The following is a 24,638-nucleotide window of genomic DNA, read 5'->3' as shown; positions in this document are numbered from 1 at the left end:
CTGCGGAACAACTCATTACATTGCAAGCATCAATAAATAATCAGGTTCTTATAAAAAAAGATGGTTAGTAACTGTAATTAAAATTTATTTACTAATTAACATAATTTTATGTCTGTGATAGTTCATATAGGACCTTGGAGGAATAATCATTTTCGTGATTCTAATTTTTCACGTATTATGTACAGTTTACTTTATTATGAAAGGGTAATTGAAGGAAAATTTGTTCATGGATGATAGGAAGGTAAGAATACAAGGAACTGCTACACAGAAAATAAAATAGAAAACACTGAGCCAGTTCACGCAGAACTTGGTGGTCGACATTCCAATGAATCTGAAAAGATTGCTAACTCTCCTGAGAATTTGCGGCACTTAAAAATTATTCCAATGTGCAGTGGCATTGAAAATGTACTCCAGGACTCACTTCTGGATACACCAATTAACTCCCACATCTCAGTTTGCGTAACTTACACACAGGGTCCACATTCCACTTCAAACATGCCTTTTCATCTTCTTTTAATTTTACTTAAATATCTGTTTAACATTTCTTGCATGCTTTGTGAACAATATTTCTTTTTAAATTTTTCCTGGAAACTGACCCACAATTTAAACTCTTCTGAATGAGCAATTCCCCATTCAGCTGTGTCACCCATCATGTAACAAAGTGCAAAATCTATCTCCTTAGAATCTTCCCATATCTTTGGTACAGATCTACAGAACACTATCAAAAAATAGATCGCCATCTGGTTCAACTTTAGGAATATGTTTTGACAAATCTGTACCATTTTCCAGTTGAAGTTCCTCTGTTAAATCGCCTGACAATCCATTACTACCTTTAATTTGCTTTTTGCTTGATTCTTCTTTTATTTTCTTTAGTCCTTTCCAATGTCTGAAATTCCCCCACATTTGTAACTAAATCACTGCTGAAATTGGTGTGCTTATAGTTAAATCAATTCTTTCTTGCACCTTCTGTTCATGAACACTGTCACATTCCTGTTCTGCAAATTCTTTCATTTGTTTCAAGTCATTACTTAATACACCAAATTGCTCATTGAACTCATATTGTACTAAATCATACTGACTGTTCACCTCTGCATGTAAGTTCTCTTTTAAAGTACTTACAGCTGTTTGCAATTCTGAAATCTTAGCATTAATCCTTTTCTCCCTGTCTGGACTCCTTAATGTGTCTCCAAGGTCACCTTGTCACCTTGTTGTATCTATCTTAGTACTTAATTAACTTATTCCATCACTTTGAATTTTTTAATTCACGTCAAAATTATTTCTTAAGTCTGTACTGGTCTGGCCAGTTTATTTTTCCAATTTTAGAAATATTTCTGGTAAATTGCCCTCCAAGCTACAGGTGACCATAGGCATGCAGCAAATATGGCAATATGCTTCTAATAAAAATTAGCCAACATGCTCAAAATGATAGAAAAACAAATCATTCATGACAGATAAATCTCATCCAAGCTGTCTAGGCGCAAGTGTCATTGTGGTGAACTGCTGACATGAAGGTAATCTGTTGCTGTTCACACTTCACCAGCAGAATCAAATGCACTGTGGAAGCTGGAATGGTGGCAGGTTATCACATGGCTGCACAGTAGGCCACTACCAGTGCATTGTGGCAAAGCTGTCGTAACAGTCACAGTTCATATGAACTTCTGTCGTTACTCTTCCAACTCACGGACTGATGAAACTCCTTCCAACTTGCAACCCATAGTTGTAGTAAGTAAATATTAACTACAAATAATTTCTTCTGTTTATTCATGGATAATGAATTTTAATAGTGTCTACACTGTGACCTGTTTGTGGTTGTCAATCCTCGTCGTCAAGAACAGCAGCATAGTGCTCCAGTTTCTTCTCAACAAATTTGCCAAAATATCTTCTTGTTACTGTTTTCTGCACCAAAAACTTGTTGTTACGTGTGTGGACAGCGCACATTTCTTGTGAAATCTTCTGTGGAAACCAGGTACAAACATTGGTTCCTTGTCACATACATGTACAACTGGATGCTTCTTGTCATTCGCGCTACAGGGTATGGAGATGACTCTACTGAGGAGTCAAAACTGGTAGCCTAAATAAAAAGCTATAAAAATAATGTAAATAAAAAGCTATAAAAATAATGTCTGTTGTAATATTATTTTTACAGTTCAAACCTCCATATGTCCCACTGCCCACTACCCATAATGCTCACATAATATATCATTGTATGGTACATGGTTCAGGAGATATGATGTCATAAACTCTGAAGTATGTGAAAAGCATGAAGTTGTAATACATTTATGCTTTACTACTACAACACTCCAATTGTCGAGTCAACTTAAGGAAAGACCTGACACCTGGCTGTGCTTTTGACAGCTTTCAACTATGAAGTACAAATGGCTGTAAGCAAAAATGATAGTTGTTTCTAGAGCTATGAAGAAGTGTTGCCATAGACACGTTTACAAAACTGTACTGCAGAGATACAAAGCAGTTGCACCCAGCGTAGACAAACTGTCTGGTATCATGTTTCTTAATTTGTATGCTGTACTTATACATATGTACATTATGCATAAGATTGTTTCATAATTTCAAAAGTGTTTTCACAAGTAGATGGAAATAAATTTTTCCAATACTTCAGTACAAACACAATTAATTTTTTGTTTTCATTTCTAATAGAAAATTGGCAAACTGAATACCTGGGTAATGCCTCTTTTGTCAGCTACTACTGTAGACATCATCAGCTGTTTCTTTAAACATGCATAAATATCCAAAGAGACACTGCATTTGAACTTTACACACACTGCCAAATAAAGACACTGCACTAATGTATTTCATGCTAAAGGCAACGTAATCCAATGAAAACACTAAATACGCCTCTCCCCATGTGGAAACTCCATAACTGTGTGAGCATTATAAGTAGCATACTTTAGAACATGTGGAGGTTTGGATCCGTCTATGAAGGGTGCTCGGATAGCCGAAGTGCTTAAGGCAACTGTTTGCGTTAAGTGGGAAACCAGGTTCAAGTCCCACTTTGGTACAAATTTTCATTTGTTTCCAGTAAATTGCATAGTTGTGGTGGTACCATACTTACAATTTGTAAACACATTTATGATTTTCTCTCTGTTACAAACAGCTATCACTTTAAGATAGTCTTCCCCTCTCTCATTGTTTTCTTATATCTCAATTAAATACTTGTGGTGACAATGAGTAAACATGCATTACACCTTTCCTGATTTCACCTTTTATCATGCAGTCAGTGCTGACTACTCCCTATCATTCTATCAGTGCTGACTACTCCTGTCTGTTTCACATAAAAAGAAAGGATTACCCTTTTAGCCTGACAATTAATACCACAGTGTCTGAAATTACAATAAATAAATAGAAATTTTCAAATCAGTTTGTGAACAGTGCCAAGTTTCAGCTGAGCTATGCTCACAGAAGTTTCAGATTATGCCTGAGTGCTTCTAAATCTCAGTCTGTTATCTACACTACCAGTTCACATACTGATCATGTGCCAGAATGGACCTTACAGCAGTCTAAGCATTTAGGAAGAAGTCCGCCTTTGGCTGTCCTATAATACATTTAGTTCAGAGGGTAGCAGACTGACTCACTATTCTATTTGCAGTGTATATTACTGAACAGTCCATCCACACATGCTTACCATAAGGTAATACATCCAGGTTTTTGCTTTGTGTGTACTACCAACTGCACATGTGAACATCTAGTTTGACAGATACCCTGATGAATTATCTTAAATCTCACTACAATGTAATTAAGGCTTCTCCTCCCAGCTCTTGATAGGCACCTGTTGCTGTCATAATTATAAGAATGTAATGTGTGTGTTATTTTGTATGTTTCCATGTACCTTGGAGACCGAGAGCCAAAGTTTTTATAACAGTTGTGAAGTATCGCATCAGAGACAACCAGTTGCACACTGCTAGTGACCAAAATGTCATCAGTAACAGTGAAAAGTAATAGTTACTGAAACTCACAAAGAAGGTTGCAGAAGACGATAATTATTTGGTTGTTAGCATCTTCCATCAACACAAAGTGATGATCAGGTAGGTCTTTATAGCCTTGCATCAAAAGCCCGTATCATAAACTCACAAAGAAGGTTGCAGAAGACGATAATTATTTGGTTGTTAGCATCTTCCATCAACACAAAGTGATGATCAGGTAGGTCTTTATAGCCTTGCATCAAAAGCCCGTATCATAGGTCTGTGCCTCACCACTGTAGTGTGCTTTCATGTGAAACATACAGATGATGTCTGTAGGCTTATTTCTCCTCGCTGTAGCATCATCATCCTCAACTCTGTTTATGATGTTTGCCATACAATGAAGAATTTGGTATGGGGCAAAGTAGCACATTAATAATTTTTCTGGTAATCTGATCCTTCACCCAGGAGTAAAAAAATCACATTATGTCTCCTGAGTTGTAGCTTAAAAGTTGGTGTTTTATGTTATAATGTACACTGTTATTATTTTGGGTCTCCAAGATATGTAAGTATACCACCTGTCTTGCTTCTTCAGATTAGGTTATGAGCTGTTTGATGTAATAATAATAATAATAATAATAATAATAATAATAATAATAATAATCATCGTCAGGTAGAAATTGAAAGAAAGTATTTACTGGTCCCCCCCCCCCCCCACACACACACACACAAATGCGGAAAAGGAAAAACAAGCTGAAACCAGTACTGTCTGCTTTGTTCTGCTGTATGTGAATGTCACAGCAGACAGTGTAATATACTTGTCTTTCTGTTTGATGTCAAGGTAGATCAAGAGTATAGCTGTCAACATCTTTTTAAAACATTCTGTGAGGCCATTCATTTGCAGGTGTAGACAGCGGACATCTTGTAGACAAAGTTGTATTGTAAAATTACTCTATCTTAAGTCATGGTTGAAACACTTTTTCAAAAGCAGAGATCATTACACAAGGCATTTCAGAATCATGTCTCCAGATAATATGTGAATTTCCAGCACTTTGGAAGCTAGTACAGCCTTGGCAACAGCGAAGCATGTGAAGTTACCAGAGCATATTATTATCCATTTATTCCCATTTGTCAACTTCCCAAAGAGGTCAACTCCAAGACAGTGATATTGTGCAACTTCAGGAGATATTGGTACCAGATATTCTGGGGTTCACTGAGGCACATACTTCCATCTTCTGAATTCCCAACAGTAGTGTACATACTGCCTGACAAGTTAGTAGAGACCTGGTCAATGATACTCATTTTAGGTTCTACAGAGATTCTTCACAAATCCTATATCTCTTGATGAGAAACCATATCCATCCCAAGTCATAATTCATTTTATATAATGTTCCATCTATATCTGAATTCTCCTTCGACATCACCTTGCTTCTCTATAGTCTCTATGGTCTTCAGTAATACTGGGTCTTACCTCTGTTCAGTTGTAATGTTCAGTAGTGAAGTGATGACTGGGACACAACCAGCACTGTAATGTTCCTCCAAAAGACTCCATTAAAAAAAAAGTCAACATCATTATGTTTGCATCCATTTTTGTGAACTGTGATACTACATTGCTGAAACTTCAGTGTCCATCTACTCAGTCAACATGATGGATCCTTTACACCCATCAGTCAGCATAAGAATGACTGGTCAGTCAAATAAGTGAAAGATCTGCCTTATAAATAGGATCAAACTTACTGACTCCAAGTAACTCCAAGCACTCCTCATACATAGAGCAATTCTTCTGAGACTTGAGAATACTGTGAAGATATAAGAAATCACTCTTCCAGTTTCTTCCTGGATTTGCCGTTTTGCACCTATCCCACTACCACTAGAATCAGAATGTACTCCCATCTTGCAATTCTCATCAAAACATGCCTGCCAAGAAAAATTGGCATCTCCGTGCAATACTTCTTCTTGTGGCCATATCTTGCAACTGAAATCCTTCACTGAACATCTGGAGTAGGAGCACATTCTAAGAGAGTCTCTCACACTGTGAATCTCTTCTGAACTTTAACTAATCCAAAAATTGATGCAGAATGGCTAACACTCATCAACAGCTGCACAGATATGTACAGGCGAACAGACATGCAATTGAAAAAAGAGACAGCATTGATCGTATATTTTTTACTATCGCAAAATCGATTTTCTGTCAATGAGTGACCATCTTCAGTGCTATATTGTATAACAATAGTCTATGTGATTGCCGTAAGCTTATTGACAACAGTGCATCCTAATTTAAGTTATACAATATAGCACTGAAGACGGTCACTCAGTGACAGAAAATCGATTTTGCGATAGTAAAAAATATACGACCAATGCTGTCTCTTTTTTCAAGTATACCTGTTATCTGGTCGTAGTGCACAGGACAACATGGAGTCGACAATCAATAAAAAAAAGACATGGAATTGCTGAGCAACTACACATCCAGAGGAGCCAAGGGGATACCAACAGTGTTTCCTAAACAACTGCACAGCAAATGTTGCTGCATATGGGCTGCCACGTCAGGTGCCTGATTCATACACCTATGCTGACTGCTGTTCATTGGTGACTAAGGCTAGAATTTGCATGTCAGTACCACAACTGGACATCCACTGAGAGCTGGTGGTAGGCCTACTCACATGAATCACATTTTATGCTCTATCAAACAGATGACCGTTGGTGAGCCTTTAAATGGGTATTTTTTCTTGCCCATCTTGTGTAACTGCTCTTTTGTCTATTCTTATTTCCACTTGCTTGTGAACTATACATTCATCTTTTACCTCATCTCTAATTCATGACCGCAGCTCGTGGTCTAGTTGCTAGCTTTGCTGCCTCTGGATCACGGGGACCCAGGTTTGATTCCCGTCCGGGTTGGGGATTTTCTCTGCCTGGTGACTGGGTATTTGTATTGTCCTCACTATTTCATCATCATCATCATCATCATCATCATCATCATCGTCATCCATGACAGTGACTAGATTGAACTGTGTAAAAAAATTGGACTGTGTAAAAAAATTGGGACTTTGTATGGGCGCTGATGACCACACTGTTGAGAGCCCCACAAACCAAACATCATCATCAAACATCTAATTCATGTTTACTTTTCTTACAGCATTCCTGTAGTATTGCCTTGTCAACTATTCTGGGATCAGACATTAGTACTTATTCACCTCAAAAGAACCACAATACAAACATTGAAGATACATTCGTGACCAAAATCCCTTGAAAAATTAATTTGTAATTAAAACATTCAGTAAAGTAGTTGTTCAAAAAACTATTTAATTTCATGTGAAAACACAACTCAGTTGGAATTTTAATAATAACATAAGAATTGTTTCACTTTTTGTCATTACATAAGGTGAAAAGGTATTATAAAACTAACATTTTGAATTGTAATTAAATAAATGTAGTATTGATCATAATGGAGTTCAGTACATGTAATTGTTATTGCATTATTTAATGTAATATGGCAGTGACCAGGCGAGTTCAGTTGAGCTGAGTCTGTGCAAAGTTTGTTGGAGTTCAGATGTGTGCAATAAGGTAGGATTACATTAAAATTAGTATATTTTGTTGTATTTGGTCAATATAGTGAAAATGAATTTCAAAGCTACTTCAGTAGTTAGAGTGCTATCTTTTCTGGTCCTACACACACACAATAAATCCAAGCAGAAAAAAGCATTTGTAGTGAAGCCAGCTCATCAATAATCACCCCTACCACAACAGTGGAAATCTAAGACAAGTTGCATTCTACTAAATACAGATCTAACATTCTGCAACACTCTTCAATTATTGGTTAAAATCAAAAGATAGAAACATTTGCTTCTTTTGTAAACCTTAAAAATTGTAATAGGATGTTATATAGCGAAATATGATTCTCCATGGTACTGTGTAAATTTTCCTGAAATGGTTCAGGTGTCCCTAAACAAATATCATTTGGGATGAGATGCAGGCATTCATAACAGCTGGTGACACAGCTCTCTTTGTCCTCCTGTGATGGTTATGATCATAATTGGCATATAAATCTCTTTTGCAAGGCTGAATACCTTTTTGCACTGAACTAAACCCCCAGATTTTATCTGGAGCTCCATCTTTCACAGTCTATGACTGCTTATGACGTCTTCAAGCCCCATACAAGAATAACATTACGCCTGCATTGTGGTAAAATGACAAATTCAAAGGACCTTCTTCTGTCATTGACAGTTACTAGAACAACACATGTTCCTGTCAGCTGGACATATTTTCCGTTTGCAATCTCCAGCCTTTGAATCTTGGAACATAATTTTCTTTCACTGGTGACAATAAAAATCTGATATCACTGAAAACAACACACCAGAATCTACCTGTACCTGGACAGGTTGTTCATCAATAATAATGTCATGTGGTTTCCTGCCATCTTAGCAACTGCCATTCACGGAGGACTTTCATTTGTCATGGCTTCACATTTATATATGATTGCTTCATTTAGTTGATTTTGATGGCTGAGTGAGTGGCCAGAATCTCTGGAAGGTAACAGGCAGCAACTGGTGCATTGCAGAGCAATTTTGTGCATGATTGAATGATAGGCTTCATCCTGCATATTGCTGTAGCCATGTGCAGTTTCCTGTCATCGAAAAAACTGACCTGCTGTTTAAAGTCTTGCAGCATAATAGTTATTGTACACACTTCCTTTTTGTTTACATTATGATGTGCCCAGGGCAGCAAAATCATAACCATACTGGCATGCTCTCTGTTCTCCATCTGTCAATTTTTGTGTGTGGCAATTGGACTGACCATGGTGAGAAAATCATATCTGTGTCACCATAAACTTTGGACATTGGATGTTGTCTAACGGATACAAGATCTGTCCAGGGTTTATGACTCCTTTCATTAATGTTGATCTGTCTAGTAGTGATTGGTGTCAATGAACCTCTTCTCGAATTAGCAAAGCTATCTCATCCTGTATGGTTGGGATATTGAACACTGCTGCTTCCACAGCCATCTGTGTTCATACCCAACAGATGCCATAAACCCTCGTAACTTTTCTCTTACTCTTTGATACAATTTTGATGTTAGGTCCTAATGGTCTTCCATGATTGCTGTTAGTATGACATTCAGAAGTCTGGCAAACTTCTTTTGGTATACTCTTTTCTGACAGATTGTCTCAATGTGTCAGCATCATTTGATTAAATCCTCCATAGCAGTGGTGGTTACACAGTGGCAAAGTGGTGAAAAACAAGACTACGAATACAAAGATCTCAGGTTCGATCTCTGGTCAGTCCCATGATTTTTATCTCTCTGCCAGGCACTTGAATGTGATTTGCAGAGTATCCATGTAGATGCAGATGCTTCAAAAGAAGCACTTGGCAGACATCTTGTGCCAAGCATGTCATTTAATGTGAAATTGTCGGCATCCATAACATTCACATTTATTGCGTAAACAGTGATAAAACACACTGTTTTTTATACTTGTGTCATCTCCCCCTAGTGTTGGGCTCTGTTCTACAGTTGTTCTTCCACTATTAGTGCTTTTACTGATTGTCACCAAATTTTTGCTCAATTTATGTCCAAAATTTGTTCCAGTTCTTGAGTTCTTCCTCAACTGGTCAACACGAACTAGCATGTCCCACTGAAACATGTTTTCTGAGTACACACAAGAGTACACATGAAGCTGAACTTATAGATACACAGAATATTCTACAAAATTTCCATATTAAATAAATACATCACAGAACCTTTCAAAAATCAATATATGTCTAATGATAAATAACTGCAGTACAAGCACGAATCAAACTAGAGACTCACACATCATCACGCAGCAACTGTAATGGTTACAATGAAGCAGCCAATGAAGGCAAGTAGCAGGATCATTATTGCTTGTTACAGTTTTAGATCTGACTATGCACCATGCAGCTGTTCTATATAAAAACTAACCATGAAGAACATACAAGCATTTTTTTTTAATTTATGCATTGAAAACTGTATCTCAATGGCAGTAGGCAGAAGGTGCAAATAAGAAACTCCCAACATATGAGCAGTGAGAGTAATATGTAAAACACTGAATTCATCACATGTTTGAGAGGAAGTATGTTAAGAGCATACAGGAAGAGCTGCAGCATAATAATAGGCTCTGTTGGACATGGATGGAGAAGGAAATCAGCAGCAATGTATTTAAAGACATGATTTCCAAATTCACCTGAAGGGATTAAAGGCTCCTATCACAGCTCACCAATGGGTAGACTACCCACCAGGCGGCCTTACTGCACACTTTCTGCACACGCGCAAGACATGCGGCTACCGCTGTCAATGGGTGCTCTGCCAGTGCAGCATAACTGTCTACACAACAGCCTGGCTGTCTAACTGCTCAAGTGTCCGCTGTTTGCCCACCACTGACCGCTTGTGTCAATGGATGCCCCGCTGCAGCAGTGAGTACTGGGTACCCAGCTGCTTGTGGCAAGCACTCAAGCTGGAACACCCTGATTCAGAGGAATTATGGAAAACTCAAGACTGGATGGTTAGATGGGGCTTTGAATCTTGAACCTGCTGAAAACACATGCAGTTTCTTGACCACTACATCATCTCACTCAGTAGAAAGAAATGGAGGAAGGAGGGGGAGAAGGAGGGAGGGGGGGGGGGAGAGGGAGAGAGAGAGAGAGAGAGAGAGAGAGAGAGCACATACATTTGTGTGAAAACGCAGTAGGTAATGAAAGTATACTTATATATTTATTTATTTAACTCCAAAGAGTGAAAGAGTATTGCTTATGATACATGGTAATCTAGGTTTCAGCCAAGGCGCACATTTTCAAAAAAATGAAAATGTTTATTCTTAGTATTTCAGTTGTTATGCAAATTACTAAGAGTGAAATCACAACAGAAGAATTCTTTTCCAAGGGTTTATATGGAAAAATGACACACCAGATAAAAATCCGTGGATTTTAAGCTCTACGCACTGTACAGATAGCAGAACAAAATGTGTGCAGTATAAAGATTGTAAGACTGCAACATTTGAATTTTGGCATGTACTTTTAGGATATACCTACGAGTAGGCGTGATAATAGCTGTTCAAACACAACAGGTTTTATATTTCAATCAGCAGTTACTGCTGCTGAAGTACATTAAAATTAGCAGCATACTCACTTTCACTTGCAACTTATTTGCATTGCCCTGCAGAAAATCAGCAACATTTCCAGGGGGCGTTGCTGTATCAGACCCTTTATTGGCAGCAATGTTCACATCGGCACCTGCCAGAAGTAGAGCTTTAACACAGTCTGGTTTGTCTGCCAGGCATGCCAAATGCAGAGGTGTGTAGCCATTTATATTACGTTGGTTTAGGCTCTTAGCGCAAACTGAACTCAGTGCCTACAAAACACCAAGAATGTATGAAAAGAATGATAATGTTAATGGTAATAAATCAAATCTAAGACTACATGACAACAGATGTGTATGTACTGTTTTTTTTCTATGGTGAAGAAATAATAGTAGGTTTCATGAAATTATTCTATCATTATCTTAGCCCCTTAAAAAGAAATTAGTCAATGTGTAAGTCAGATGACTATTTGCTCTTAAAATGTATCAAAGGCTATCATTTGTACTGGTTATTTTGAAAACAATAAAATCCAACTTCTTCACTACAGTATTTTATCGATAACTGATACAACTAAAACTTTTTTTTTATGAAAGTCATGTTGAAAAAACACACATCTGCTAAGTGAATTGAAATTTCTTTAATGTGCTACCACAGTTTCTATCTAAAAGTTCATCATTGCACCACACAACATTGCCTTACCTGTCAAAAAGTACTGTGCTGGTGCAGGCACAAATGTTTTTGGGCATACCAATCGGCGCAACCCTTAAACATGGGCCTCCACAGTAGATGAGCCCATTGTGTTTCCCCGTTGAACAACATTATCAACTACAATTGCAACTGGCATGGAATCATAAAAAAACAGGTCATAAATCAATGGAAATGTGTTCCCTGGTCAGATGATTCATGTTTCTTGTTACAAGTTGATTGTCAAGTGCGCATATGTCATCATCCAGCAAACGGCTGCTTGAAACCTGCATCATGCCACAGGTGCAGGCTGATGGGTACAGTATTGTGCTATGGTGGAAATTGACCTGGGCTTTCACGGGACTTGTGGTAGTAATCAAAGGCACAGTGACAACAGTTGATTACATGAATTTTATTTCAAACTGACTGAAGCCCTTCACGCCTGATGTTTTCCCTGATGGCAATGACCTCTTTCAGCAGGTTAACTTCTGTGTCAGCCATGCCAGAATTATGCTACAGTGGGGGTTTGAGGAGCTTAATAATTAACTCATGATGATGTCTTGGCCATCAAATTCACTGTATGAGAGCCAGTCATCACACATACTGGATGCTATTCAGCACTAATTCTGTGCCAACAAACCATTGTCTGTCACTGTGCCCATCATTACACATTCTCACTAACTAACAGTTCTAGCACAGCTCTGTACAATCAAGCTGTAATTACAATGTCAAGTGATGTAAGAATGTGTAATGGTGAGCTCTGATATACACAATTATATTTGAATATAAGACATTGCAAATGACAAAGCAGTCAACATGTACACATTACTCTTCGACAGTTTCTGGCGTCTGATGAGGATACAGAAGTTTTTGATTAGGTGTTGGATTTTCAAATTTAATTGTTAAGTGACATTCATTATGTACATTCAACCAGTAATTTAGTTCATATCTGACATTTCAAAGACAGAAATTTAGAAAAGGATTTGATCTTACACGTTCTCAACTTAAGACTTAGTGGTCATTACTGAAAGCATGCCAGTTTTTACATACATAGGCTACAGTGATGTTTTGCAGCCTGATGCTGATCTTTTAGGTAGCAACAATACAGAGATTTTTGTGGGAGATGTTGGTATGTTTCACAACCTGACTTTCATAAAATACATTACTGCTGTGGAGCACTGCCAATCAAAAATATTTTGAAACTTTTTATTTTCATTTTCTTTTCACTGTGTGATCTTTTAAATGATTACAGAATAATGCTTTATATGTCATTACTGTTATTCAAAGAAATCTGTAAATTAAAATGCAACTTCATGTAGTGATTGTACAACATGCTGTCTAGTCTGGTTGCTTTGTGGACACTTTCGATTTGAATTTTGCTTTGTGGACACTTTTGATTCGAGTGGTTATGGCTAACATCCTTGGAAAGCTAGAGACAGTATGCAACAGACAGCAAGTTTAAACACATTCACTTCAAAAGCATTTCTGACAATAACTTTTCTTTTACAAGGGATATTCATAAATAATGCACAGGTTGGTACTACTGTGGATTGTTTGATGCACACAATAATGAAAATGACATCAGATGCAGTTGGGAGCTTGAGGAAGATGTCTTTGGGTCCCCCCCCCCCCCCCCCATTGTGTACTATAACATAAAATTGGTGAGACGTAGAAATGCACCTTGCAGAGATCTCCAGTATGACTGTTGAAGACCAGTGGTTGCACATCAAGATGAAACTTTACATTGCAAAAACTCAACAAAAACCAGTGAGTTGAGTGATGTTTGTGGTGAGTCTATAGTGAACCGCAGTATAGTTTCTCAACCGTAGTATAGTTTCTCATTGGGTTAATTGTTTCATGGTGGTTGTATGAGTACAGACGATAATCCATGATCTGGAAGGCCAAAAACATCTACAGATGAACAAAGTGTGAAACTCGTGGCAGATGCTCTTGGAGAACATCACAGTGTTACTTGTGAGGAGCTCTCTGAAGCCACAAGAACTCCCCCAACATTAGTATTCTATATTCTGACAAATGATTTGAAGAAGAGAAAAATTTCTGCAACATGGGTCCCACACTGTTTGACCGCTAGAGAAGCAGAAATGCCTGGCACTTCAACCTAGCTCAAACAATGATTCAACTGTGAAGGTCAAGGATTCTTGTCTTGAATTTTTGTTACTGATGAAACATGGATTAGAGACTTTGAACCAGAGTTGAAATCACAGTCCAATGAGTGGAGAGCTTCAGATTCTGCTTGTCCAAAAAGTTTCAAGTGATCAAGCAAAGCTCAAGCTTGTATCACAGCAGTATATTATAACTTCATGCAAAAGCTGTGCAGAAAAATGCAGAAAACCCAACCTCAGCAGCTCAAGATTGGGCCATTCATTCTTCACAACAATGTTCGCCAGCATATTGGCAATACTGTAGCATAAAAACTGCACGAATACAGATGGGAGGTGTTGCCACATCCTCCCTACAGCCCAAAATGTGTCCATCAGACTTTGGCATGCTCCCTTAGTTGAAAAAAATCTTTGTGTGGTCGTCGTCACCTTTCTCTGGAAGAACTTTCTACCACAATTACCCGAGCCATTCAACATATAAACAGTAGTGGTGTCCTGGATGGAATAGCAGAGCTTCCAAGATGTTGGGATTCAGTCATAGAGATGCAGGGACACTATACTGAAGGAGTGTAAAGAGATATTTAAAAATTAGTTCACATTAGTTACGAAATGTACCTCCTATTTCACATGTTATGCATACATAATTAAAACGACAGCACACAGGTAGATTCTACATGACATGAAATGAGATGACCAGAACAAGTCAGAAGCATGGAAATGATGAACAATCATATGTACCACTACTCAGAGAGCAACACACTTTTTTCAACCATGCATTCATCATCTCTGGTAATTCAATTTTCAGTTTATAAGAATAAATCTTTTTGTGCACACAAGTCTCACTAATTATCCAAATGATTCCTTGTGAAGAGCAGGCACTAACAAAAATTGTAACAACAACAACAACTACAAAAATAAATAATTTTCCCAGTATAAAACAATCAATCATGCATCACTTCCAGTCATTATAGATATAGTTTTGAGGGCTGTGACTGTCAATTAAATGATGATGATGATTTATTTGTCACTGATTCGGAGTAAAATGTTCTCTCATTCATTCAATTGTGTATTGCTGAAAAATGAATGAAGTGTTTTTCATGCCATGAAAGATTTGTTCTAAGCATTTCATTTTATTCACTTGGCTGCTTTATTTCTGGTCCAATTTTCACAAACACTGGCTTATTTGTGACAGCAGAGCAATTTTTACAATACTGAAAAAGATACTTACAAATTTAAATGAATTTTATCTGTAGTGGACGCTGTTGAACTCCGTGCCTGTTCCTTTACAGTGTGTGGAAAAATTAATTTTATTGTGACTGATAGCAGAAATTTTTCTACACAATTTACAAATTTACATATTCTTGTTTGGTACCAGTTGTAACAATTATGCAGGACAACTCACTACACACTATAATTTGTACAAGTAGTGCTTTGTAAGAGGTAAATGCCAACATTGTTGGCAGTACCCAAAGTCGAGGCTGTGACAGGCATCATATACTCTGCATCAAAGCTGCATCTCCTTGTCATTGTCAGGACATACAGCCTTGCTTGTGTCTGTTTACATTGTGTCAGCAATTTTTGCAGCCTTAGGTGCAGTAGTGACTGATATACTGCATCATCATTTTTTTGAAGTAATTGGCTATACATCGGAAACCTCTACAGGAAAGGTGGCCGATGTACGAAAATACGATTTAGAGAGTGCCAACAGTCATTACAGCTAATGTGGGAAATATGGTTGCTACATTCCATTAGTTTACAGTAAAGATTAAGAAATAATACTTTTTATGGAAGAAACAGGAAGACGTTGCAGATGTTAACTGCACAGGGAAGTCTATGGATCGCACACATGCGGTCTTAACACAAAATAAGTTATGAACGTGTTCATTAAAGTTAAATGGAAGATTTCCTCCTTTTGTTTCTTATAGATTTCTAGCAATTTCAGTTCCAGTACAAAATTAGCAAGTTCCATAATCAGGAACTGCTAATGAACTTGGAAGACAGACTCCATTCCTGCACATTTATGTAAACCACAATGAGCCACCAGAAACACCACATATGTGGATTTTATAAAGCTTCTTACAAAATAAGGCAGAATTAGTGGATACGATTTTAGGAGCATGATTTTCTGATTTCCTTGTCTCCTATTTGAAGTTAAAGATGATGCAGCAGGTACTGCATAAGTTCATGTGTAGGCCTTAGCAGCTGCATGAAAAATTTTACAAGTGCAATACTTCACACAAACACAAAAAGAACATGCTTGGTTCTACATCAGTACTCTGCAAATCATTGTGCAATGCAAGGCAGAAGGCACTTCAAATTGTACCAGTTAATAAGGCTTCTTCCCATTCCATCCTCGTGTGGACAAAGGAAGAGTGGTTGATTATAGGCCCTTGCCCATGCTGTAACTGCTCTAATTTTAACTTCATAATTCTTACAAAAGCAAAGTTTTGTATTCCTAGACTTCTCACTTAAAGCTTGGTTTTGTCACACTAAGAAGTTCTACCTTAAACTGTGTGGCTTCCATAAACTGACATAAAAGGAATGTATTGAAAATAAACAGTCAAATAAAACAGGTTTAATACAATACATTACTAGATACAACTCACTACTGAAATTCCTGAAATTCCATGTTCAAAATGCTTCATTCTGTAAAGAGACTTACCAGAAAATACAAAATTAACTACTCCAAAGTATGCAAGAAGATGGCAGAGAAAAAAGTTATGTTAGTAGAGGTGCTCTCAGATATTGTTGACAAACCTGCTAACTATGTGGATTTCTTCCATTTTGTAACCATGCTATGATTATACCATACAGAGGGATAACACTGGAGAAAGATTTAGTGGATTTTCAACTCTGATAGGTGAAACAGATCAATGCTATGACTGAGTTAGATAGCATTATACAATAACACCATTCATTAATCCATAAAATTTTGAAAAAAAAAAAATAAACAGAATTATAGTTAAAGGACAATGTTTTAATGGTTTATCAGCACAGAGTGATGTTACAAATGAAGTGCACATTAAAGCAAATACCCAGACACGTACTTCCTCCAAAATTCTGTTCACCAATTCCATTTAGTCATAGAAAGGGCTACCACATAAAATGAGAAGCCAGAATATTTTTTTATAATAATTTACTCTTGCAGCATTCTTTTCATGTTCACCTCACAGAAAATCAGTTTTTATACTCTTATGCCTTTATACAGATTCTCAGAGGTGCATCAACTAGATACAATTTCAAAACTAACACAAGGAGCATATGTTGAAAGAAGGAATGGCATTAAAATAATTGTTCGCAGTAATGTGCCTACATTTATAGTTTTATTATACATAAGTTATCACATATGCAATTTATCAAACAACTATTGTTTCAAGTCTGACTACCTGTCTAATCCTCATTAAAAACATATGTATACATGTGATATGCGACAAACTGCAGAAAAGGATCCCTGGGAGAATAACAAGCAAAAAATGTCATATGGACATATGGCCAGAAATGTGTTTCAAGGGAAGCACACCCATTTAAAGGTAGATACAATTTTATTTTTTTTTTACAATGACTCCTGTATCGGCACCAGGCAGGTGGATTGCCAGCAAGGGATAGGTCAGACAACTGTGTGGAACATTCTCCATGACAATTGTCACTGTCATTATCATTGTTGTTGTTGTGGTCTTCAGTCCTGAGACTGGTTTGATGCAGCTCTCCATGCTACTCTATCCTTTGCAAGCTTCATCATCTCCCAGTACCTACTGCAACCTACATCCTTCTGAATCTGCTTAGTGTATTCATCTCTTGGTCTCCCTCTACGATTTTTACCCTCCACACTGCCCTCCAGTACAAAATTGGTGATCCCTTGATGCCTCAGAACATGTCCTACCAACTGATCCCTTCTTCTTGTCAAGTTGTGACACAAACTCCTCTTCTCCCCAATTCTATCCAATGCCTCCTCATTAGTTACGTGATCTACCCATCTAATCTTCATTTATATCCTCTCTACTTCGACAATCATCAGTTATTTTGCACCCCAAATAGCAAAACTCCTTTACTACTTTATGTGTCTCATTTCCTAATCTAATTCCCTCAGCATCACCTGACTTAATTCGACTACATTCCATTATCCTCGTTTTGCTTTTGTTGATGTTCATCTTATACCCTCCTTTCAAGACACTGTCGATTCCGTTCAACTGCTCTTCCAAGTCCTTTGCTGTCTCTGACAGAATTACAAAGTCATCGGTGAACCTCAAAGTTTTTATTTCTTCTCCATGGATTTTAATACCTACTCCGAACTTTTCATTTGTTTCCTTTACTGCTTGCTCAATATACAGATTGAATAGCATTGGGAAGAGGCTACAACCCTGTCTCACTCCCTTCCCAACCACTGCGTCCCTTTCATGTCCCTTGACTCGTATAACTGCCATCTGCTTTCTGTACAAATTGTAAATAGCCTTTCGCTCCCTGTACTTTACCCCTGCCACCTTCAGAATTTGAAAGAGAGTATTCCAGTCAACACTGTCAAAAGCTTTCTCTAAGTCTACAAATGCTAGAAATATAGGTTTGCCTTTCCTTAGTCTTTCTTCTAAGATAAGTTGTAGGGTCAGCATTGCCTCATGTGTTCCAACATTTCTACGGAATCCAACCTGATCTTCCCCGAGGTTGGCTTCTACCAGTTTTCCCATTCGTGTGTAAAGAATTTGCGTTGGTATTTTGCACCTGTGAGTTATTAAACTGATAGTTCGGTAATTTTCACATCTCTCGACACCTGCTTTCTTTGGGGTTGGAATTATTATATTCTTCTTGAAGTCTAACGGAATTTCGCATGTCTCATACATCTTGCTCACCACATGGTAGAGTTTTGTCAGGAATGGCTCTCCCAAGGCTGTCAGTAGTTCTAATGGAATGTTGTCTACTCCCGGGGCCTTGTTTCGACTCAGGTCTTTCAGTGCTCTGTCAAACTCTTCACGCAGTATCATATCTCCCATTTCATCTTAATCTACATCCTCTTCCATTTCCATAATACTGTCCTCAAGAACATCGCCCCTGTATAGACCCTCTATATACTCCTTCCATCTTTCTGCTTTCCCTTCTCTGCTTAGAACTGGGTTTCCATCTGAGCTCTTGATATTCATACAAGTGGTTCTCTGTTCGCCAAAGGTCTCTTTAATTTTCCTGTAGGCAGTATCTATCTTACCCCTAGTGAGATAAGCCTCTACATCCTTACATCTACTGTATTTCTTTCCCCCATTCCTGTCAATTGTTCCCTTATGCTCTCCCTGAAACTCTGTACAACATCTGGTTCTTTCAGTTTATCCAAGTCCCAATTCCTTAAATTTCCAACTTTTTGCAGTTTCTTCAGTTTTAATATACAGTTCATAACCAATAGATTGTAGTCAGAGTCCACATCTGCCCCTGGAAATGTCTTATAACTTAAAACCTGGTTCCCAAATCTCTGTCTTACCATTATATAATCTATCTGAAACCTTCTAGTATCTCCAGGGTTCTTCCATGTATACAACCTTCTTTCATGATTCTTAAACCAAGTGTTAGCTATTATTAAGTTATGCTCTGTGCAAAATTCTACCAGACGGCTTCCTCTTTCATTTCTTAGCCCCAATCCATATTCACCTACGTTTCCTTCTCTTCCTTTTCCTACCGTTGAATTCCAGTCACCCATGACTATTAAATTTTCATCTCCCTTCACTGCCTGAAGAATTTCTTTTATCTCATCATACATTTCATCAATTTCATCATCATCTACAGAGCTAGTTGGCATATAAACGTGTACTACTGCAGTAGGTGTGGGCTTCGTGTCTGTCTTTGCCACAATGATGTGTGCCGCTTGTAGTAGCTTACCTGCATTCCTATTTTTTAATTGACTATTAAAACTACTCCTGCATTACCCCTATTTGATTTTGTATTTATAACCCTGTATTCGCCTGACCAAAAGTCTTGTTCCTCCTGCCACCGAACTTCACTAATTCCCACTATATCTAACTTTAACCTATCCATTTCCCTTCTTAAATTTTCTAACCTACCTGCTCGATTATGGGATCTGACATTCCATGCTCCGATCCGTAGAACGCCAGCTTTCTTTCTCCTGATAACGACGTCCTTTTGAGTAGTCCCCGCCCGGAGATCCGAATGGGGGACTATTTTACCTCCGAAATATTTTACCCAAGAGGACGCCATCATCATTTAATCAGACAGTAAAGCTGCATGCCCTCGGGTTACAGCTGTAGTTTCCCTTTGCTTTCAGCCGTTCGCAGTACCACAACAGCAAGGCTGTTTTGGTTAGTGTTACAGGGCCAGATCAGTCAATCATCCAGACTGTTGCCCCTGCAACTACTGAAAAGGCTGCTGCCCCTCTTCAGGAACCACACGTTTGTCTGGCCTCTCAACAGATACCCCTCCGTTGTGGTTGCACCTACGGTACGGCTATCTGTGTCGTTGAGGCACGCAAGCCTCCCTACCAACAACAAGGTCCATGGTTCATTGAAGGGGGGGGGGGGGGGGGGGGGGGGAGGGTCATTATCATAGCAGGCCTTATTACGTACAGATTTGCATCTGCAGGAACAGTTTTGTCAGTGGTGGGTTGCACATGCCTCAATGGTACTGGCATTTTGTAATCCGTACTATTTACACATGAGTCAACCTTTAAAAGGTGCTATAACGTCAATCTTCACAATACCCACCTTTGGGTTATGGAGAATCCCCATGATATGGTGGCAGTGAACCATCAGCCTCAATGTATGGGCAGGTGAGGCATATCTGCATTTCCTGTGGGTGACGCTGCCTCCCCTGCTGGATGACATGCCTTTGGTGGTGCGAAGGGTAATGTGGTTACTGCACAATGGCGCTCGAGCTCACTACTCTCTTGAGTGTGGATCTAAAACACTAGTATAGATAGAACATTTTCACTTGCCTGACTTGTTCTCATATTTGCTTTCAATTACTGAAATCTACACTGTCAAAGGTCTTTTATCTCTATGTCCAAGTCGGTGTACTCCCCTTGCAACATATTTCTGACCAAATATCAATATGACCTTTTTTGCTCCTTATCCCTTCAGCGACTGTTTCCTGCAGTTTGCCCCATTATATATTATTCCTTGTTTTACAAAAGCAAATATTACATAGCTGTGAACAATATACCTGAATGAATAAATCACTATAATGTACATACTCAACAGTACCTGTATAATTTCCTTTGACGTATTTGCAGCATAATGATAGACAGAGTTTGCCTCATAGTCTAAATGCTCTAGGCTTACATCTCTGCATGTCAGAAGGGCCTGAACCGTTTTTAAATTTCCCGTCTTTACAGCCACTTGAAGTGGTGACATACCAGTACTCGTCTCGGGGACATTTATCTCGCTGCAGACAAAGAACAGATAACAAAGAAATTTTCTTACTTGCTAAACTCTACATGTTAAACATGTATAATTGCAAAACAGAGAATCAAATTTTATTGAGAGATATTATCAGTCAAAAGAAACTAAATGATTAGTTTCAAGAATAGGCCTAAACAAACAGTATGCCTACCTCGAAACAGAAGGTTTCTCGAAACATTCATTCAGTGAAAAGTGAGCTGCAAGATGGGCTAGAGACCACGACGGATTCTCTCTCAAGGCATCACACAATTTCTGGAGGCCTTGTAAGCTGCTCAACTTAAAGAGAACAACACAAAAATTAATACTTTTTTATGTCTTATATTTAAAAAAACATATATTTAAATTTAAAACTAATGTTAACAAAAATAAAAGTTTTTGACAGCATGGAAAAAAAACTGATATCTGTAGTGTCAGCCCTACCAAATACACCAACCACAATAATGAAACTCAATATTACTCCATTTCCCTCCCATTACCTCCAGTACTGGTCACACTTGTGTCAATAGTCTGTGATATGGCACATCATCCTGAGTATGAAAGTGAGGGTGTAACCATCTGAAAGCTTGGCCCTCAATGCTTTTACATTATCAACTTTCGCCAGGGCAGATTGAGTAAGGCCAGGAAAGTACTAGGGTACTATCCCAGTCACCATAGATAAAGAGGTAGCCATGTGGTGAGTACATGATTTTCAGGCCCATTCACAGCTGTGAACCTAATAAAAATGTTCTAAATGGGACACTGTGAAAGGCAAAAAATTGGCAATAACCAGGAGGTAGTGCATGCTCACTGCCAGTAAAAGCTGAGTTACAATGAAATCAAACATATAACTAGAAAGGAAATCCGAATGAGGTATTTTTGGTGTAAAGGGTTAATTGGTCATACAAATGCTTTAGCAGACATACATGTTTACGATACACAATAATGCACTTTTCTCCAAAACTAATGTAAGTTCAACAAAACCTGATACATCAAGTGAGCTATCAAATGATGGTACTTTTCAGGTGCTACAGAATAGTGAAGAGATATCCATAGTATACTGGCTTAATTAGGCATCAGACATAGTAAACAACTAAGGAAATCCAGTCATTAATTCACAGGTAATAAAAACAGCAAAAGTACTCAGTAAGATTGATACACACTACTAATAGTAATACAACTCTACATTTGGAGATTTGTGTGTATCTGATAAAATTACTGACTTTGGATACTTATTGTTCATAATTAGCTTACTTATGGGCAAATTGTGTTAGACAGAGTAAATCATGGATGTACCATAAGAAAGATAAAAACAAAATCTTTCAGAATATACTGCATGACTGTCTACAGTTGATTATATACATGTTTCTTTTGTTTCACAAAGTCTTTAATACGTGTCAACTAGAATACCTTACATGACACAATTTATGTTTGTAACAGCATTTTGATCAACACAAGACCATATACATTTTGGCGTGTTTAAATTTAATGATGTAGATTGCACAGTTTAAATTTTGTAAAAATTCTGCTTATTGGTAGAGAGAGAGAGAGAGAGAGAGAGAGAGAGAGAGAGAGAGTTAAGTACCCAGGCACATGATGAGTGTAGTACCTATATGAACAGATGTGTAGAAGCAGACAGAGAAGAGTAAAGTCCCATGCATTATGAGAAGAAACCTAGGTTGCTCTTGGCGGCAGTACAGTTGTATGTTCTAGCCAGATTTAAAATAAATTCTTGTTGTGGACTGTAAAGTCTTAAACATTTTTCAAAAAGAATGTGGCTGGATAAAAGTTACTTGGTTACTACAACAGCAGATAGCTGGTTTCACTCATACCTGAAAAAACAGAGTGGAGCACTTAGAGATCTCTCAAACAAGCTCCATTCATACCATAAAACTCCTTTCTAACCCAGAACACATTAATATTTATGTCCCACAAGAAAGTGGGCTTGGTACAATACTCTTCTTGATGTATATCAATGATATATATTGCCATCACTAAGCTCAGTTGAGAAGTTAATCACATTACTGATGTGCTTCCACACAATCAAACTTGTGATTGTCAATCATACTGCTCACAATTAAATACTCAACAGTAACAGTTCATGAACTTGTTAACAGTTTGTGAATTGTTTTAATGGAATAAACTGTGCCCCACCTAATGGCATAGCCCCACCTAATGACAATTCAGCTATAATCCTACGTTTTTATCACTAATTACGTCTTAGATAACTGCAGATAGCACACATCAGTAAGATCTTGTGGTAGCACATAGTCATCCTTTGACAGAGAGCCACTGTAACCACACATTACTCCATCAAACTTTGGCGAGCCACAAGATCGTTAATCAATTACAATGCATAACATTTTACCCAAGGTCACCACATTGTAAGTTCATACAAAAAATCTGTTCTACACATTCAGAAGGTGTCCCACGAATAGCACATCACATGCATTTAATATTTACTCAAAGATGGAGCCCAGTGTAACAGTACACAAATCGTCTATCAATCTTTTTGTAATTACATCTAAATCTACATCTACTTTAATGATATGAATATGTTTGTGTTTGTTTGTGTGTCTATCGACCTGCCAGCACTTTCGTTTGGTAAGTCACATCATCTTTGTTTTTAGATATATCTACATCTACTTTTACGTACATGATGAGAATACTTTGTATCGCTACTAGTCATTTCCTTTCCTGTTCCTCTCACAAATAGTGAGAGAGAAAAATGACTATCTATATGCCTCTGTACGAGCCCTACTTTTTCATACCTTATCTTTGTGGCCCTTATGAGCAATGTATGATGGCAGCAGTACAATCATTCAGCAGTCAGCTTCAAATGCTGATTCTCTAAATTTTCTCAATAGCATTCCATGAAAAGAATACCGGTATCACCTTCCCTCCAAGGATTCCCATTTGAATTCCCGAAGCATCTCCATAACACTTACGTATTGTTTGAACCTACCAGTAACAAATCTAGCAGCCCGCCTCTGAATTTCTTCAATGTCTTCCTTCAATTTGACCTGGTACACATCCCAAACACTCGAGTGGTACTGAAGAATGAGTCGCATCACTGTCCTATATGTGGTATCCTTTACGTTAGAACTACTCTTTCCTAAAATTCTACCAATAAACCAAAGTCGAACATTTTCCTTTCCTACCACAGTTCTCACATGCTTGTTCCATTTCATATCACTTTGCAACGTTATGCCCAAATGTTTAAGTGGCTTGCCTCTGTCAAGCAGGACACTGTTAACTCTGTAACCAAACATTAAGGGTTTGTTTTTCCTACTCATCTGCGCTAACCTGCATTTTCCCCACATTTAGAGCTAGCTGTCATTCACCACACCAACTACAAATTTTGTCCAAGTCATCTTGTATCTTCCTACAGTCACCCAACAATGACACCTTACCCTGCACCACAGCATCATCAGCAACAACTGCCAACTGTCGCCCACCCCATCCGCAAAAA

At 38.0% G+C, this 24,638-nt stretch overlaps 1 protein-coding gene across 1 annotated transcript in view; it reads right to left on the bottom strand.

Moving 5' to 3' along the window:
- LOC126175558 (85/88 kDa calcium-independent phospholipase A2-like) overlaps positions 1-24,638 on the bottom strand; it is a 170,271-nt gene that overhangs the window by 123,070 nt on the left and 22,563 nt on the right. Inside the window, exons 3-5 of the mRNA XM_049922408.1 lie at positions 21,342-21,466; positions 20,993-21,173; positions 11,049-11,270 (exon numbers count right to left, since the gene is read on the bottom strand). Coding sequence (XP_049778365.1) covers positions 11,049-11,270; positions 20,993-21,173; positions 21,342-21,466 — 528 coding nt within the window. The remainder of the gene's footprint in view (positions 1-11,048; positions 11,271-20,992; positions 21,174-21,341; positions 21,467-24,638) is intronic.

The sequence above is a fragment of the Schistocerca cancellata genome, chromosome 3 (assembly GCF_023864275.1).
Source record: "Schistocerca cancellata isolate TAMUIC-IGC-003103 chromosome 3, iqSchCanc2.1, whole genome shotgun sequence".
Classification (NCBI taxonomy): domain Eukaryota; kingdom Metazoa; phylum Arthropoda; class Insecta; order Orthoptera; family Acrididae; genus Schistocerca; species Schistocerca cancellata.
The sequence above is the reverse complement of the archived record's forward strand: the minus strand, read 5'-3'. Positions and strand labels throughout refer to the sequence as shown.